At 36.2% G+C, this 17536-nt stretch overlaps 1 protein-coding gene across 4 annotated transcripts in view; it reads left to right on the top strand.

Annotated features, from left to right (window-relative positions):
* LOC126762343 (uncharacterized) overlaps window positions 1-12936 on the top strand; it is a 93876-nt gene extending 80940 nt beyond the window's left edge. For all 4 annotated transcript variants that reach the window (XM_050479048.1, XM_050479046.1, XM_050479045.1 and 1 more), the window contains one exon: window positions 9759-12936. In XM_050479048.1, the coding sequence (XP_050335005.1) occupies window positions 9759-10414 (656 nt within the window). In that variant the 3' untranslated portion in view covers window positions 10415-12936. The remainder of the gene's footprint in view (window positions 1-9758) is intronic.
* Window positions 12937-17536: the final 4600 nt, after the last annotated feature.

The following is a 17536-nucleotide window of genomic DNA, read 5'->3' as shown; positions in this document are numbered from 1 at the left end:
ACTATTGGGATATTCATTCATTCATATAAATAATTTTGTTATATATGAAATATTTAATAAATTACAACTTCCTAGTATTTATAATTGCATAACCCCAATATAAGTACATATGTACATACATACATACAAATAAATATGTACATTTAGATCATACTTACCGACCTTAGATATATTATATGTTATTTGCATCACTACTTTTTTACAATTTTGTCAATTGTTGAAAAATGATTGATGAATAATTAATAATAATTATTTCAGTTTGCATTTGATTATATCTAATCTTATGGTCATTGAACGAGATCTTAAAAATTGCTCTATCGGAAATCATTACAATTTACTGTATCTGTTGTTGCGCTTTTACAGTTTTCTGAACAAGTAATTAAATAACTTTAGTTGCTTTAGACCTTTTTATGATTTTTGTTAATTAAATGAAATCTTAAGAAAATGCTTCTGTAATTATTAGAATTAAGAGGCATTATTTAGCAATACTCGTACTGCATATGACAGTTTTAAATTATAATTTTACGAAAAACATAGTCAGACTCAATACATAACCATAATTGAAGAAAAGAACGATTGTTAAACATCGAATGGAAAAGAGTGAATTCTAAACACATCGCTTCACAAAAACCCGTTGTAATTCTGACAAAATATCTCTATGTACATATGTACTTCACAACATTATAAAAGTGACAACAGGAATATGAAAAAATGAAAAGGAACAGGAAAGTGATACAAGGAAATTAAAATATCGCAACAAATTCAAACTTGTATGTACATTTAAACATATGTATGTATGTATATACTGAATATACATATGTATACGGAATTTATGTAGGAAGAAAAAGCTATTCTTCATAAAAATATGAAACATAGTCATATGATAAATTAACTTTCAGGAAATTAGAATGGAATATTTTATACCACCACCCATACCCCATTGAGGTGTATATATAAAATCTTCGCCGACGGACCAAATGCAATGTATACAAGTTCACAAAATTGAGAACGAACGTTTGAATTAATTTTGAAGGCCTAGTAGCCAGTGCTGCGATTTCATGTATTTATATAATAAATATTTTATTGTATAAATGATTATAAAAAAAAAAATAAAATAAAAATAAAATTTTGAGGACGAGAAAAAACATAGTGAAGAAAATAGAGTCTCCTCGAGCCTGTTTTTAAGTGATAGGGCTTTATAGCTCATTAGTCATTTCACCTATATGATGTCTCAGAAATGCATCGATTGCGGCAGTGTGATAATAATTTGAAGTATTTGTCTCATATAGCTGATGAAGACCTTCTTAGATATAGAGTGAAAGAAAAGTACCACCGATGCAGGAAATTCTTATAGAAATCATACCAAAGTAAAATAGAGAAATCACTAAAAGCCATGAATTAGCTTCCATTTTCTATGCGCCTTCCCAGGAAGTAGGTGTGAAACTAAAAAAAACCCCGCTGGTATTATACATAAGTACATATGTATGTATATAAGAATAGCTATTGACAGCCAATTTACTGTCACTTTTCTCATCGACAATATACCAATTAAAGCAAGAAAACTGTTGGTGTACACATACGTATGTATGTATATGTTAGTTAACCTTCACTTAAAGAGACTTCGTGCCCTTCAAAATGCCCAAGACATTTTCCAAAGCTGTACGTAGTTACGTATGTAATGTTACATAAACACGCTTGCTAGCACTTGTCGGCGTGGGGAGTTCTACTCTGTCGAGCTTCAAAAGTACGTTTGGGGCCAATTTTCACCGCATTCGCTAACAGCGAATATGTTTATTTACAGTTGATTGTATATATTTACATATACATATATGTATGTGCATATGTGCGTTTTCTTCCAAGGTCGTTCGAGAGTTTTAGCTTTGTCAATGCTTGCTGCATATCTTATATTGGGGAGCATGACCAAACCTCCACAAATTCTCTGACTGTGTGTGAAGGAAAAACATTTTCATGCATATTTGTATGTGTGATGTTATTGCTGTAAAAGTATAAATACATACAAACGTATCCTTAGTCTCCTTCAGAGTTAATCCGCAAAACTTCAACGGTTTCTGAGAAATTTCCTTTTTTTTTTCTTTTTGCAAAGTTATTGTGTGTGTTGGGGACGGTTTCAGTCTTCCATAAATAAATTTTCCTTTGCGAATAGAACATTGAGTATTGACTTGTAGCCAAGCTTAACAGCTTATCGCAAGTAACACGTGCTTACAATCACATACACCTGTATTACTTAAATAATCAAATATTCGAACTGTTTACTTTATTGGCAATAAGGGGTGTACCAAAATTAACGCAAAGATATAGTTTTTAGGCTTTCGATTGTAATTTTTTTATTGAATCACAAAATACACATCGGACAAATGACCTCCACGTGTTTACACTTGTGTGTGGGCTTGTTGCAATAGACCTGAGATTTTATATAACCTCAAAAAGAATATCTAATTGTATTAAATCAGCTTATTTTCAACAAAATATGGTCCAATTACCCCTCCAGCCTAAAATCCGCATCAAACAGTGACCCGCTGTGGATGCATTTAAAACCGCGGCTGCCAAACTTTCATTATTTTTGAAATATTGTTCAATAAGGAAGACACATTGTCCTATCGTACAGCGCTCCATTCTTACTAAGCTTAAAGTGTCAGCTGTCGATTTTTTTGTTTTTTGGATTATCAAAATATTACTACACAAATCTTAGAAGCGCATTTTAATGTGGATGCAGTGGATTTTGGTTTATGAAATCATTTCCAACGTCTCAATATTTTACGTATCGCTTTATTTCTCCTTCTTATCACATTTGCCGCTCTCCATTACATTTCTTACATACAAACATACTTATGTGTACCCCTACACATAACATTTATTGGTAAATACCGCTGCTTTAAAGACCTTTGTATTTGACCTCAGCTCCAAATCAGTACGGTTATCAGTAAATCCATTGTAGCTAATTTTTCGATTTGCTACGAATTTCCCAGTCAGGTCCCACATATTCATTTAAAAGAATGAATTGTAATCGGCACTTCATAGCATCTCTATTAAGCTTTTACTAACGCATTGACATATTTACTGAAATTCAAAAATAAAAGTAATAAAGTTTTTGAATAGAATATTCATCGATTAATCTTTTTAAAGATACATTGTTATGCGTTTTTATCAATATCGAAAATTTTACGTAGATTGAATTCTTCCTACATAACTTCTGTCATGAAAAATATAACCTTTGTCACATACAGATATTTTTAAGCAACGTTCGAATAAACGCGGCCAGTTTTATATCGTTCCTATGAGAGAGCGTCATTTTATCTATGAGAAGAAGGTGGCTTCATAATTATTGTAAGGGTTTCCGAACTTGGCGAAGTGATTTGTTAAATTCCGTATAGGGTATATGAGCACCGAAATCGATGAAGTGGATATCCGATAGAGACTAAAGCATATAAAAATCAAAGCAAGCTCTTAGAAATTACATTGAAATTCAATGAAAACAATATCACTGTATTCTCCGCACTTGGTTCCAGAAGAAATAAATTTTGCGACAATAAGGACACAATTGCCAAGTTTGAGGTTTATTTTGAAGCAAAAGCCGAATCTGGTAATTAAAAATTTTTTATTTTTTTCTAAAAAATACTCTATAGTTCCTAGGTATAATAGCACAAACAGCCAAAAACGTAGACCCGTGGCCCGTGTCAGCTGATACGACCTATCTTATGGGCGCGCAATGTAAGTGAACAGCGAAAAACGCTACTGCCTTCTCTCTTTGCCGTAGGATGCCGTAGAAATCCTACGGCATTTGGATTTTTGCCGTAGAAACGTGTCAGCTGATTGCTCTCTCACAACACAGGGTTGCCAATCTCGATATACTGTAGACATTATAAAAGTTGTCTTCAATATGTTTGAAATTTTCTTAAAATAACTCAAAATCAGAGTCGAATGCTATTATTTATAAATATATAAACTATTTTTAATAGTTTGTTATCAGATTTGATATTTTATATTATGAAAAATTGTAATTTAAAAGTTAGATGTGTACAAAACTATATATGGCAACATTGTTCAAATGAAAACAAACAAAGATGGCTGATTTCTGCGTTTTTACCACTGGCTCAACTCTTCACACATTTTGCTCGCTAAGCAAGGCAAAGGAAGGAAGGGAGTAGCGTTTTTGGCTGTTTCTGCTATAATTTTCAAAATATTTTGAGAATATTTTTCATGACAAACTTCAAAAAATTTAATTATAATTATATATATACCGAAAATACATACATATGTATGATTATATTGACTATTGTAATAAATAAAATTGAAATTCTTTGCACACTCTTACTCCTACTTAAAAGAGTGTTTTACTTGTAAAAGTCAGCGCCCTCTCCAAAGCATGCTCACAACCGTTATATTTTACACGCATTTTTTCGATTAAACTTCACTGGCATTTTAGTGTGGGATGAAAGTCAACCCTGTAATTGCAGACATTTTGTAACACTCAAATATTCCAAAGTCACACTTTTTGGTTACAATAAAGTTTTTTTTATAATTCAACAACAGGACTGCGCTAAATGCGGGATGTGATTGTTGGGAAGCTCCATTAATGGGGAATCCCTCAGCGCCGGTAAGGATGACTCATTCTTAATTCGCAGTGAACAATAAATTAAAAAACAGTGAAGTAGAAACGAAAAAGATGCTACTACTTCTATGCTACACAGACCTTGTGCCAACGTTAACGGTGTTTTGGTTCGTTTTCGGAGATTAGTTTCATGCTGACTTTGCCATTCCAGCATACTTTGCGGCGTATAAGCGAGCGGATTTCACAGTATTGCAATGTTTGTGGTGTGCATTGGTAGGGCAGCTGTCGGAAGGATGACGCACGGGGAGACGTGATTGTGAATGGTAAAAATGAGCAACTCCAAAACTCATTGTACCTGCTTCGTTTCACACCCTTTTGTTTGTTTTACGCATTCAACTGAGTGGAGACGACATGACTGTCTCGTGTCGGAACGCACCCCGTTTTTTAAGAATGCTGCAGGGAGTGGAAAGCAACAATGGTCATACGCCCAAGAGCATACGGCATAAAACGCAATTGTACCTGCATATTTGTATTTGTGAAATATATATATAGTATACAGTGAAGCACTTAAGTTACACCAAATAATATTTATTTTATTGTTAAATAAGTTGAGTGTTTTGCTGAAAGTAAAAGAAATTTTGCTCCCGTAAACCCACGTCCAGAGCGTGTATTCTTAAATTTATCAATAAATGAATGAATGAATTACTTTTTCAAAATAATTTGAATGTTATTTTTCTCCTCTGAGCCATTACTGAAATATTTATGTAAATATTATATGAGATAAATCTTTATAAAATGAAATTACTGACGTCGAAAATAGAAGTAGCTTTTATATTTGTTGTGTGATTTAAGCAAGTTCAGCGCTCACCACACAAACGTTCGCTGTTATGTGATATGATTTCTGTACATATTCCTGAAAATATTAGCTAGAAATAATGGGACACAGAACATGACAACACATGATTGAAATTAAAGATTAAAAAGGAAAAAAACAAAAACATTCGTGCTATTTTTTTAAATTGGGCGCAATTTTCATATAATTTGAAACTAAAAGTGAGGTGTACTAATAACTTAAGTGATCTACTGTATGCATGTATGGTATGTAAGTATGTTTGGATGCTACGTTCTGTCGTATGGCACTTGTTTACCTCATCCCACTGGTATCGTCCTGAGCGTGAGGGTCGTTGGAAATTGATGATATTCTGAAATGTACATTTATTACTACTTTTATTGTGACGTGCGCGCCATGCTGCTTCTACTTGAGGGGTAAATTGTTATGAAACTGTAACATTACTTGTTACAATTGCAACAAAACTTGATCCAACGAAAACTTCCAGCCAAACAAATCACCACTAAATATGTGAATGCGTGTATAAGGTGGATGACGGGGAATCGAAGCCTATAAAACATGAAATTTAGCAATTGACAGCGGTCATCTGGTCAGTTTTAAAGTAAAAAAAAAAAAACTCATTTTTATTTATTGTTTAACGTTTTTTTATTTAGTTCGAGTAATACACAAAATTAAATCAACAGGTCATATTCTTTTACCAGTTTCTCCTAGTTCTTCCTCTACAAATTTACTTCTATGGTAAATGCTGTGTTTATCTCTCCTCCATTTCAATTGAACTTCGTTTGATTTTTTTTAATTGAACGGTGCATTTATAGAAAATATAATTTTGAGGCATTAAAAAAGCAATTGGTGTCCCACCCTTTCACTTTCTAGCGATGCATTGTTAAAATGATTAATTAGAGGTATGAAGCCCAAAAAGGCGATATTTAAATAATGACAAAAGCACGATATGACGATAAAAATATTATTTTAACAAACATTATATCGAAAATTTTAATTTTTAACACCTCAAAATTAGGTGCAATTCTGTAAAAGAATGAAATTCTAAACTACGAATCATTCTTGCAAATTTTTTGTTTGAATCAAATTCAAAGTATTTTCCTGAATTTTGCATGGATACCTTTCTATTTTATTACAACATTGAATTCATTACTATAGTTTTATTGAATTTTAATTATATTGCGACATTCCTGATTTCCTTAAAAATGAGATATTTTTCTAAGGATCAATGGTTAATCAGTGCGTGCAACGATAAATTGAGTAAATATTCAGACTTCTTAATAAAACTTGGTGTACATGTTTCTCAACACCACGAGAATGTTGGTATTGTAAATGGGCGGAATCGGACCATAAATTAGCACCACATTAAAATACGGTTACGACCAGAAGAGTCTTTAAAAGCACATTAAAGATGTGTCAAAGCAATTTCTAAGCAAAATCAGGAAATAATACTCTTGCTTTCAAATTACGTTCTTTGGATGGATTAAGTTTTAAACTGCCCGGATTTTCACCAACTTTCACCACTGTGCAAGTGCAGATCTATCATTACATTGAGCCATTTTTGCCAGGGGTCTGAAACCTCGTTTGGTATCGAACGGCTCGGAGAGGTCCTTCCCAATCCTGACGGAGCTTTTGATGTTGCTCAACGTCAGTTTACACAGCCGTATTAGGTTTGCGAGAATACCAAATTCAGACATAGCGGCATAAAAGCAGCTCCTTTTCGTGCTGTCAAAAGCAGCTTTGGAATCGACGAAGAGGTGGTGCATGTCGATTCTCCTTTCCCTGGTATATTCCAAGATTTGGCGCATGGTCAATATCTGGTAAGTTGTTAATTCGCCAGACCTAAAGCCACATTGAAAAGGTCCAATCAGTTTGTTGGCGGTGGGCTTTAATCTTTTACACAATACGCTCGATAGAACCTTATATGCGATGTTGAGGAGGCTTATCCCACGGTAGTTGGCGCAAATTGTGTGGACTTTTGCAGAGCATACTTAAATTCCAATCATTGGGCATGGTTTTGTCCGACCATATTCTACAAAGAAGCTGATGCATGCTCCTTATCACTCCTTCGCCGTCGTGTTTGAATAGCTCGGCCGGCAATCCATCGGGCCCGCCGCTTTGTTGTTCTTCAGGCGGGTAATTGCTACCTTCGTAGCAGCGTGGTCATGATCGATCTGGTTGGTGGCTTTTCGATGATGTATGTATTTTCTTATGCTGGATTCATATTTCGGGCCCCGGCGAACCCATTTGGGGATGTTTCATCGTGGAGACGGAATTTACCGACCGTAGTGCCAAAGATACCTTCTTTGTCCACCCTGACGTTAAAGTCGCCAAGCACGATTTTGATATCGTGGCGGAGGCCGCTCTCATAGGTGCATTCCAAGCGCTCATAGAAGGCATCTTTGATCACCTCGTCCTTCTCTTCCGTCGGGGCGTGGGCGCAGATCATCGATATGTTGAAGAACTTCACTTTAATGCGAATTGTGGCTAGACGTTCATCCACGGGGGGGAGTGACAGTACTCGGCGACACCAAATTTGCGCTTCTTTATATAGCCACTGTAGTAAATGCCACAAGAACCTACTCGTCTCAGTCCTTGTACCATCCATCGCATTTCTTGGACGGCGGTGATGTCAGCCTTCACTCTAACAAGGACATCAACCAGCTGGCCAACGGCTTCTTCCCAATTAAGGGACCGAATATTCCAGGTGCATGCCCTCAAACCGTAGACCATAATTCGTTTGCCGTGGTCGTCATCTAAAAGAGGGTTTCTCTTCCGAGGCTTGTTGTTTTTTATTGGGTGCGTTTTTTATGTGGCGGGTCCCAAACCCAGCGCACAACCCAGAGGAGAGGATGTTTCGCCTTCAAATGGATGTTCTTAGGCCACCCAGAGGATACTTGGTCAAAGGCCAAAAGTCGTGAGCTGCTTGAGCCATATGTAAAAGAATTGTTTCAGCGTACAGCGTGGCGGCTCCTTGCCTTTCCATTACATGAAATATATATGACTGTCATGCGTAGGTTGCTCTTTATATTTCGGGACGTGACCACACTATTGCTGCAATCTGGGGGAAGAATTTAGTATACCGTCCCAGGATTTCGGGAAAAAATTGGTATGGTCGGATAGAGGAGATTAATTATGACTATTTAATAATAACAATAATTAACTGTCAAATGATAAGTGTTACCTTATGGACATCATTTGTAATAAAGTGAACAGATTATACCCCAACTACGAGAATCAACAACCTATAAAAATAATAAACCTAGTCAGCCCAACACTGGGGTGTATACATTTTTTACTCCCCTAGGACTCATTTTTACATTGGCGGCCTTCAGGCCGCTTAAATTTTTTATTGTTTATCAACGATTATGTTTCCTTTATTTAGGGTATAATATTTCTTTTTATTTTTTTTTGTTTTAGTTTGTAAAATATTTTAGTACGTTAACACTAATTATTTGACAAATTTATTTTTACAAATGATGTCGATAAGGTAACACTTATCATTTGACAGTTTGAAAATAATTTGTTATTATTAAATAGTCATAATTCAACAATAATTCAAATGTATAATAAAAGCTATTTTTGCAATATATGATATAAAATAAATGTGTACAAACGAATTAGTGATGTGTTAGTGTATATAAAATTGAAAAATATAAGTGCAAAATTAATTTTAAATATAGAAAAAATGTTATTAAAATATAGCAAATTTTAAATTTTAAACGCGAATATCTCGAAAACTATAATCTTCCTGCGGCTATAACCATATATATTCGTGATCAGGAGAATCTCCTCTATCCGACCATACCAATTTTTTCCCAAAATCCTGGGACGGTATACTAAAGCCGACCCTAGCGCTATATATGTTGTTACGTGGATTAAATCGGAAACTGTGCATCGATGAACTTAATTAAATTTTTGGCGACGAAGCTCCATCAAGGACTAGTATTTATCAGTGTTATGGTGAATTCAATCGAGGTCGTAGATCCCTCCAGGTCGAACTTCGTGAAGGTCGTCCAAAATCAGACTTCCTTACTTGCTTAACATAGAATTTTGCAATACCTTAAAATATTCGGTAAGAGCCGAACTAAGACTAAGTTTATCGTTTTGAAAGGCATATAAAGTATCTTTCTATGGAGAAACATTTTCAAAAGTCCTTTTTTCTGATATGGAAAAGTTTAATATAATTCAGGAGTCGGTCGGACACTGTTATATACCTGAATAACCCTTAAGTATTATTTCATGTAATTATTTTAGACCGATATCTATTGATTGTGACCAAAACTTTCAAAAGTTTGCTTATATATTATAATGACAATTTATCTATTATCATTGCAGATCGGACAAATCCTGAACCCTTGGAAATATGTCGTCACTACCCACCAAATTACGAGGTGGAGTCCCTTCCGTCTTATACCATTGTCTCAGGGTTGCCAACCTACGATGACGCTTTAGAAGAGTTTCGAAAAGCGGGCATTATTCTAACTCCACCCATGCCAGTAGTGAAGATATTCGAAAAAGATCCAGCGGCCGCTGACAACACGGGCAAAGAGAATCAAATTTTCAATATGGAAAACGGCGTGGGTACCGACAACGACAACGTCTCAGTAACTTCGACCTGCACCTGTGGAGCGGCAAACAATGCAAACTCTAACAATCCAAACCCGATATACACGGTGCCATCGCCACTTGCACCACAAGTCATCGAACTATCACCCGAACAATTGGCGGCACTGTCACAAAAACGTCTTTCGTTACAAATAACCTTTAACAATTCCGTGCGTCGCAACTCCCGCCCCCGTGGTATCGATCTCTATCGCCAGGTGAATCGTAATAACTTGCTGCGCTCACAAGCTGTTGCTGCCGCCGCTGCTGCCCGCGACGGGTTCCCACAAATTCACCGCTCATCTTCGACGCTGACTTTGTCCAATGAACCGAATATGTTGGATCGACATCTTATGCAACACCTGCAGCACCGAGGCTCTCTCTATTGAGTCCCTGAGAAGAACTGCATTCGTTGCAAATTCGTCGCCAAGACGATACCATTATTAACTATACTTTTACGAATATAAATCATTATTGAACTGTTGAATATACTTACTTGTGTACACACACGTTAATACGTGAAATGTAAAAAATTCTCTTACAATTAGTATTTTAAATGTAGATATGAGTATTTAGTTTAAAGCAACTGTAAAAACATATGCACATAATTATGTAGATGTAATACTGTAAAAAATCAGTTAATAAACATTATACAAATATGTATATTACTATAAGAACATCCATAGGAAAACTATATCTTTAAAAACACTTCCTGAGAACCCGCTGGAGTTGCATTCTGCTTGGACAAAATTTTTCCTTTACTTATAAGTTCTATAGAACAGACCATTTCAGAAAATTGTTTCATAATTTTGTTAAAAATATAGATCCATCAATCCCATCCCAGATGAATTTGTATCAAACAAAACAAAGGAACTGCCTGCAACATTTGAGTTTTGGAATTTCCTAATATAGCTTTTGATGATTGTTGCTCTTAAGCTGGAACACTTCAAATCCAGTATTCGAGGAATGTTTTGTCCCGATACATTCATTGATTCTTAACTTGTATACTAGAAACTGAAAGAACAGGAGCAGCAACAAATGTTAAATATGGTAAATGCCATCTACCAAATTTCATTGAAATCGGTAGAGCGGGTCTCCTTGATATTGATTTTACCTGAAAGTGGGCGGGGCAACGCCCATTGTAAAATTTTGACCCTGATTCCCTTAAATCCCTCTTTTTATAAGGTATACGGAAGCTAAGAGAAGTATTGGCCCGATTCAACCCATTTTTGACACACAGTCATACTATTATCAGGACAGAATTTTCCTGAATTTCAATACTTATCTCTTACATTGACCGGGTGTTGGTAGGATTTGAGCAATTTAAGTAAAGTTTCATCCCGTTATATTAATTTCTTTTTGATTTGTGCACTGGAAAATGAAAGAATCAAATGAAATTTCGAATTGTGTTATATGGGAAGTAGGCCTGGTTGGAGTACGATTTGGCCCATTTTTGCACTGTAATATAGAAATGTCACAAATTACTTAAGTTAAGGGGCTATACCAGTGTAACGCATGAAAAATTAGGCGATTTTCGTGATTTTTTTTTAAAGATAGTACTCGATTAAATGTTTCGAACTTCTTTGAGTGTAATAAGGTATATTTTCAGCTACTTATATTTTAAGATTTTTTTTTTACAAAAGTGTTGAAAAATAAAGGAGTTATGGGCTGTCTTCGGATTCCGGCCGAATGAGTAGCTGACAGAAGAAAATTCAAAAAGTTAATTAAACTTAAATATATTTTCTATACAATGACCTACGATCTTTGAAAAGTATCAAAAATTAATTTTGAAATAAAAAAATCGGTTTTTTAGGTAAAAAATTGTCGTCTTTTTATGCCAAATTGACAATTTTCAACAAATCAAAACGATCGTAGGTCATTGCATGGTAAATCTAATAAAAAATATTCAGTTTTAATTTTTAGTCGATCGGTTAATTTCTCGTTGAGTTATGAAGCCAGCAATTTTGCAAAATGTCGTTTCGAGAAAAACGCGTTTAAAGTTCCACTTACATAGGCGTGTACCTCCGAGCCGTCGCTCTTTAGAACGCTGCTATCCAAAAACTATTCAAAATACGACCTTGCCGATTTCATAGGATATTTTTGGAAATATAAACTATCGAAAAAGCAAACAAAACAAAAATTTTTTTTGAATGTGTCACACTGGTATAGCCCCTTAAAATCGGTCGGTGGGGTGATGAAAGTAGGCGGCGCCACACCCATCGTCCAATATTTATTCCGGCTCTATAGTCCAAGTTTCCGGATTTCAACTCGTATCTTCTTCCTGATCTTTTATATGTATATATATAACCCATTTATCTCGATTAGTTTTAGGTGATACCAAAAACCGTTAGGTGAACAAAACTATTATATTCTGTACAAAAAGAAACTGGAGTTTCATAACAATAAAGTCCTGTTGGTAATAAGTTAAAAGCTCTGCACAAAGTGAAGAACAAATGCAACAGTTATACATAGACGTTATATATAGACGTGTTAGTTAGTTATATAGACGTGTACATACATAACATAACGTGTACATGAAATGTGCATGCTCCTATAAGAAATATTGCGAATAAACGGAAGGGTTTGTGTCTTAGGTGCACATCCTTTCTAAGGCAGCCACCAATGTGTATGGTATGTTCTAAATGTGAATTTCGTAGCCTTGGACGCACTGAAAATGGCTTCAGGATTTTTTAGAACTTAAATATAGAAAACACGTTCTCTGCTACAGTACCTCAAGGTATAGCATATTCAACGAACCGAAATAAGTATTTAACTTACGCTTATTTGAGAAAAAAGTAAACGATTCATGTATTTGTTTATATTGACCCGTCTACTATACAATTATGTTGTTTTTAGTAGTGCGCACAATGTAGAAAATAAATAAAGATAATGCCGGTTTTTATTTGCTAAATGTTTACTTTGCTTTTTATTTTACTAAAATATTCTATTTACATGTTATTCATAAAACAAAACTTAAGAAATTAGTTCATTTTAAGATTACTAAAACTCAATTTCGAAAGGATATACATACATGCTACTATGAGCAAAAAATTGAAAGACTTTGTTCATAATTTTAAAATTCTTAATTTATTCTCCAAAGACTATAGTGTGTCGTCTCCTTCAAAGTAATCCACTTTGGTCCCAATACAATTTTGCCAAGGTTTTTCCAATCCTCGAAACAGTTGTTAAAGTCTAGTTCCAGAATAGCCTTCAATGCGCGTAGCGATTCACGTTTAATGTCTTTAATTGTCTCAAAACGGTTTTTCCGGGGCGGTCGTCTGAGTTTGCTGAATAGCCAGAAGTCACACGGAACTAAATCAGGCGAATATTGGTAGAAAATATGACGAAAAACTCACAAAAAATCAATCCAATATGCGACGGTTCATTATCATTACGCAAAAATCAACAACGCAAACCACTCAAATAGTATTCCTTGTTGACAGTTTGGTCGGTCGGAAGGAATTCGGAGTGCTCCACATCTCGATAATCGAATAAAACTGTCAATATAACCTTGATTTTTGACTGCTTTGACGTGGTTTTTCCGGCTTCGGCTTCCAATCCAAGCTCAGATGTGTTTGTAGTAATAATTTCAACTTTAAAGATTTTCATAGCGAAATTAACTTATGTATGTAAGTATATGAGAAATTATTAAAATTTGGTAGAGGTCCCTTTGTGGGGTTTTCACATCGTTCATTGGATATTAATTTCCATACACGCTCAACAGTTTCACAAGGTTGATTATTACTAGTTGGACTAGCATCGGCATGTGCATGCCCCTCCATGATTCCTATTTTTCTGAAAACACAGCTGAGCTTACTTGCTTGTGTGCTTTAGGTCATTGTCTTGTTGAAAGACCCAAAGTAGACTTTCCGTAGAAGAACTTTAGAGATTGCTTCGTTGCCTTTGACAATAATCCTTGCCAGATTTCGTGAAGATATATCGTTAAAAAAGAAAGTTTTCATGAAGGGAATTGGTCTTGTCGTTCAGTTTGTAAGGCTATAGAGACCCTTTTCCAACAAATTAGCAACTTCTTGAGGACAAAAGAAGGATCGAATGTTTTCCAACCCTGGGGCACACAACATATAATTGGACTTGAGAAAAACATGGATTTTACACATTTTCATTATTTGATCTTGTTTTTTATTAATCCACGAGAATTGGAAATTGCAAACATTTGGACGGTATGGCGAATCTGAAGGATCAATTACATGTACAACAGAATTTCGAGGTATTCAAATTTCGTAGCCAAATAATAGGTGAGCCAATGAAATATATTCATAACTCACACTCTGTCTTTTTTACCCTCCATATTGCTTAATTATTTTCAATTGCAGTTCAAAGTGGGCAACCACCGTGTAAACACGTCCCGTGGCCTTTTCACGCGTTCTTTTCCTCTTTGCGATCGACTACGATAGTCTAGCTGATTCAGTTACCGCAGCTCCTTAAAGTTGTAGTTGTTAGTTTATTAGTGTTAACATAAAAAAAAAACTCAGTGCCATAGTTATCATTCGACACCATGAACGGGGCTGACCCCCCCGAAAGCAATAGGTTTCGGTTACTCGATCCCGATTTGCAACGTCCAAACAAACGACCAAAATTCAGTGACTTTGTACCACTTCCTGCGCCAAAACAAAATGCCGACCATATCCCTCGGTTCTTAGTGGCAAGTGCCATCGGTCCAATTGCAGTTGACAAAATCCGTCCATTATCATCATATAATGTCTTTCAAATCGAAAGGGGTTTAAAACACATTTGCGGCGATAACACCGTTGTAACGGAATTAAGATCCGGTGACCTCCTCCTAAAAGTCGAAAATGCGAAATCGGCCGAAAAGTATATTAAAGCAACTCACATAGGCATTATACCTGTAAAAATTAACTCTCACAAAGGTCTTAACACCACGCAAGGCAGAATATTTTCCAGAAACCGAATCAATCTCTCCGAAGAAGAATTAGTAGAAGGGCTAGGAAACCAAAAAGTGATCGAAGTCAAAAAAATCATGCGTAAAGATGGTGACGCACTAATCTCTACCGGTGCTGCAATTGTGACATTCGACCTAATCCGTAGACCAGAAATCCTTAAATTAGGATGGGAAAGGGTTCGTGTGCAAGAATTTATCCCAAATCCGATGCGATGCAAAACCTGTCAAAGACTCGGTCATACCAAAAATAGAAAATCAACCTCTCCGCCACATAATCCATGCCCAAGAACATTCTGCATAAACTGCCAAATTGAAACCCATCCATCCAATGACCCTGGCTGTCCCACTTTCCTTAAACACAAGTCGGTAAATAAAATAAAAATAGAGCGCCGATGCACAATTAGAGATGCATGGAAAATCTTCAACAGCGACCCCAACACACATCAAATGCAACCCCCTCAAAAAAAAAACAAGGGCGCCGTCCTTCCCACAAATTGTAAAAAACACCAGCAGTATAATGACCGAACCAACAACTGTAAACACAGCACACGACTTGCAAACAACTTCAGCAAACAAACCCCAGGTAGAAACTACAAAGAATAACCCACAAGCAAATAACGGAGCATCCAAGAAAACATGTCATACTAAATCAATCACACCAACAACTTCAACCATATCCAAACCTCAGCAGAAAAACAGCATAACAACATCCCCAGTAAGACAACAAACAGCAACTAACGTCAGCACACCAGAAATAGCGACTACAAGTAGAAATGCAGAAAAATATTCCAGCCCACCCACCCCTACATACCCCAGCCCAATTATCAGTGATACCGACATGTCACCTTTCAGCCAATTACACGCAAAATTCCCCGATCTTAACGTCCTCATAACACCAAATACATATAAAACAACATTACCGTCACACAAGTCAACCAACATAGATAAGTCATAAATATAAATATCCTTATGCTAACCCTTTAATTCATATACAAACACACATATTATATAACAAATGTTACCATTATTACAGTGGAACATAAACGGGTATCACAATAACTACATTGAACTTGAAATCCTAATAAAGATGTATAAACCCTCCATTATACTTCTAAACGAAACTCACCTTGCCCACAATTCCTCTGCCCCCACCCCCAATTCCTACGTAGGGCACTTCCACAACCTACCTCACATAATCTCAAAGAAACAAGGAATCGCCATTCTGGTTAAGAGAAACCTTCCTACCCAATCCAATATATCCTCACTATCCATAGAACTTCAAACCCCCATCAGGATCACAATAACTTGCGCTTACAAAATATTCAGGCTCTATTCAAAGCTCACCCTAAACCCCAATCCTCTCATCCACAAAGACTTCCAATCTGCCGCTTCACGGGTATCCACTCCTAAACAACCCTCTTCAATACACACCTGCTCCTTATTCGCGAATCAGGTTGAACTGCCGATCAAGCAGCACATTCCGCGGTACACTCATCACCCCCCCTGGGCGGGCAGCAAAACATCCTTCATTAATGACCTTGCGGAAAGATAGCACACCAAACACCGTTTATAAAGCCAAGTTTTCCGAAACCATCGCACATTATAAATCCAACGGCTGGCAATTGATTTTCACGGATGGATCGAAGGCCTCACACACCTCCTATGCTGTGGTAAAGGAAAATCAAGAAGTTGTCGCGTACGACCTCCTTTTTTCATTCTGCTCTATTTTCACCCCCGAAGCAACAGCTATATTCCACGCTGTTACTCTGCCAAAAACAAGGGTAAACATATTCAATATGTCTCTGCTATACAAAAAAACAAATCAGGTATCATCAAAAAATAAAAAACACACATGATCAAAATCATTTGGATACCTGGACACTCCGGCATAAAGGGCAACACACTTGCAGATACCATCGCCAAAGATATTTCCATCACACCAACAATCACATCCGAAGTCATCCTACCTAGCGACATATACCGACTAATTCATAGTCAGAGGCAAACAAAGTTATTACGTGAATGGGTGGATTATAATCACCATTATTCGGACATTAACCCCAACCGAACAAAACCTGTTTACACAACATCGATACCTACCAACCACATCACCCCCTCCACACGTCTCCGAATTGGGCACACCATAATTACCAACGCGCACTTATTACAGGGCATTAGATCCAACACCTGCCCCTTCTGTCAAGCAACAGTCAGCGTGCAACACCTACTGGTATCCTGCCCAGAACTTGCTTCTCAAAGACTTCATCATTTCGACAACAAGGACCCTCTCCTAGTGTTAATGGACGCCACAGAAGAAAATATTAGCAAAATTTACAAATTTCTAAAGGACACAGACCTACTCCGTCGTATCTGACCCAACCAGTTTATATAATAATTAATTATTATGTAAGCTTTGTATAAATAAATAAATAAATATTTTCAATTGATAGCACCTGTTGGCAAGAGTTATTCTGCGTTGGATTTCGAAGCTGACATTGTTGTTGGTGTTGATATTGGTTCCAAGATAGACGAAGTTATAACTGTCAACAGTGACGTCGGAGCCAAGTTGCGAGTGCGGCGACTGTTTATT

Source organism: Bactrocera neohumeralis, chromosome 6 (genome assembly GCF_024586455.1).
Source record: "Bactrocera neohumeralis isolate Rockhampton chromosome 6, APGP_CSIRO_Bneo_wtdbg2-racon-allhic-juicebox.fasta_v2, whole genome shotgun sequence".
Taxonomy (NCBI): Eukaryota; Metazoa; Arthropoda; class Insecta; order Diptera; family Tephritidae; genus Bactrocera; species Bactrocera neohumeralis.
This window is presented reverse-complemented; position numbering and strand designations above follow the sequence as displayed.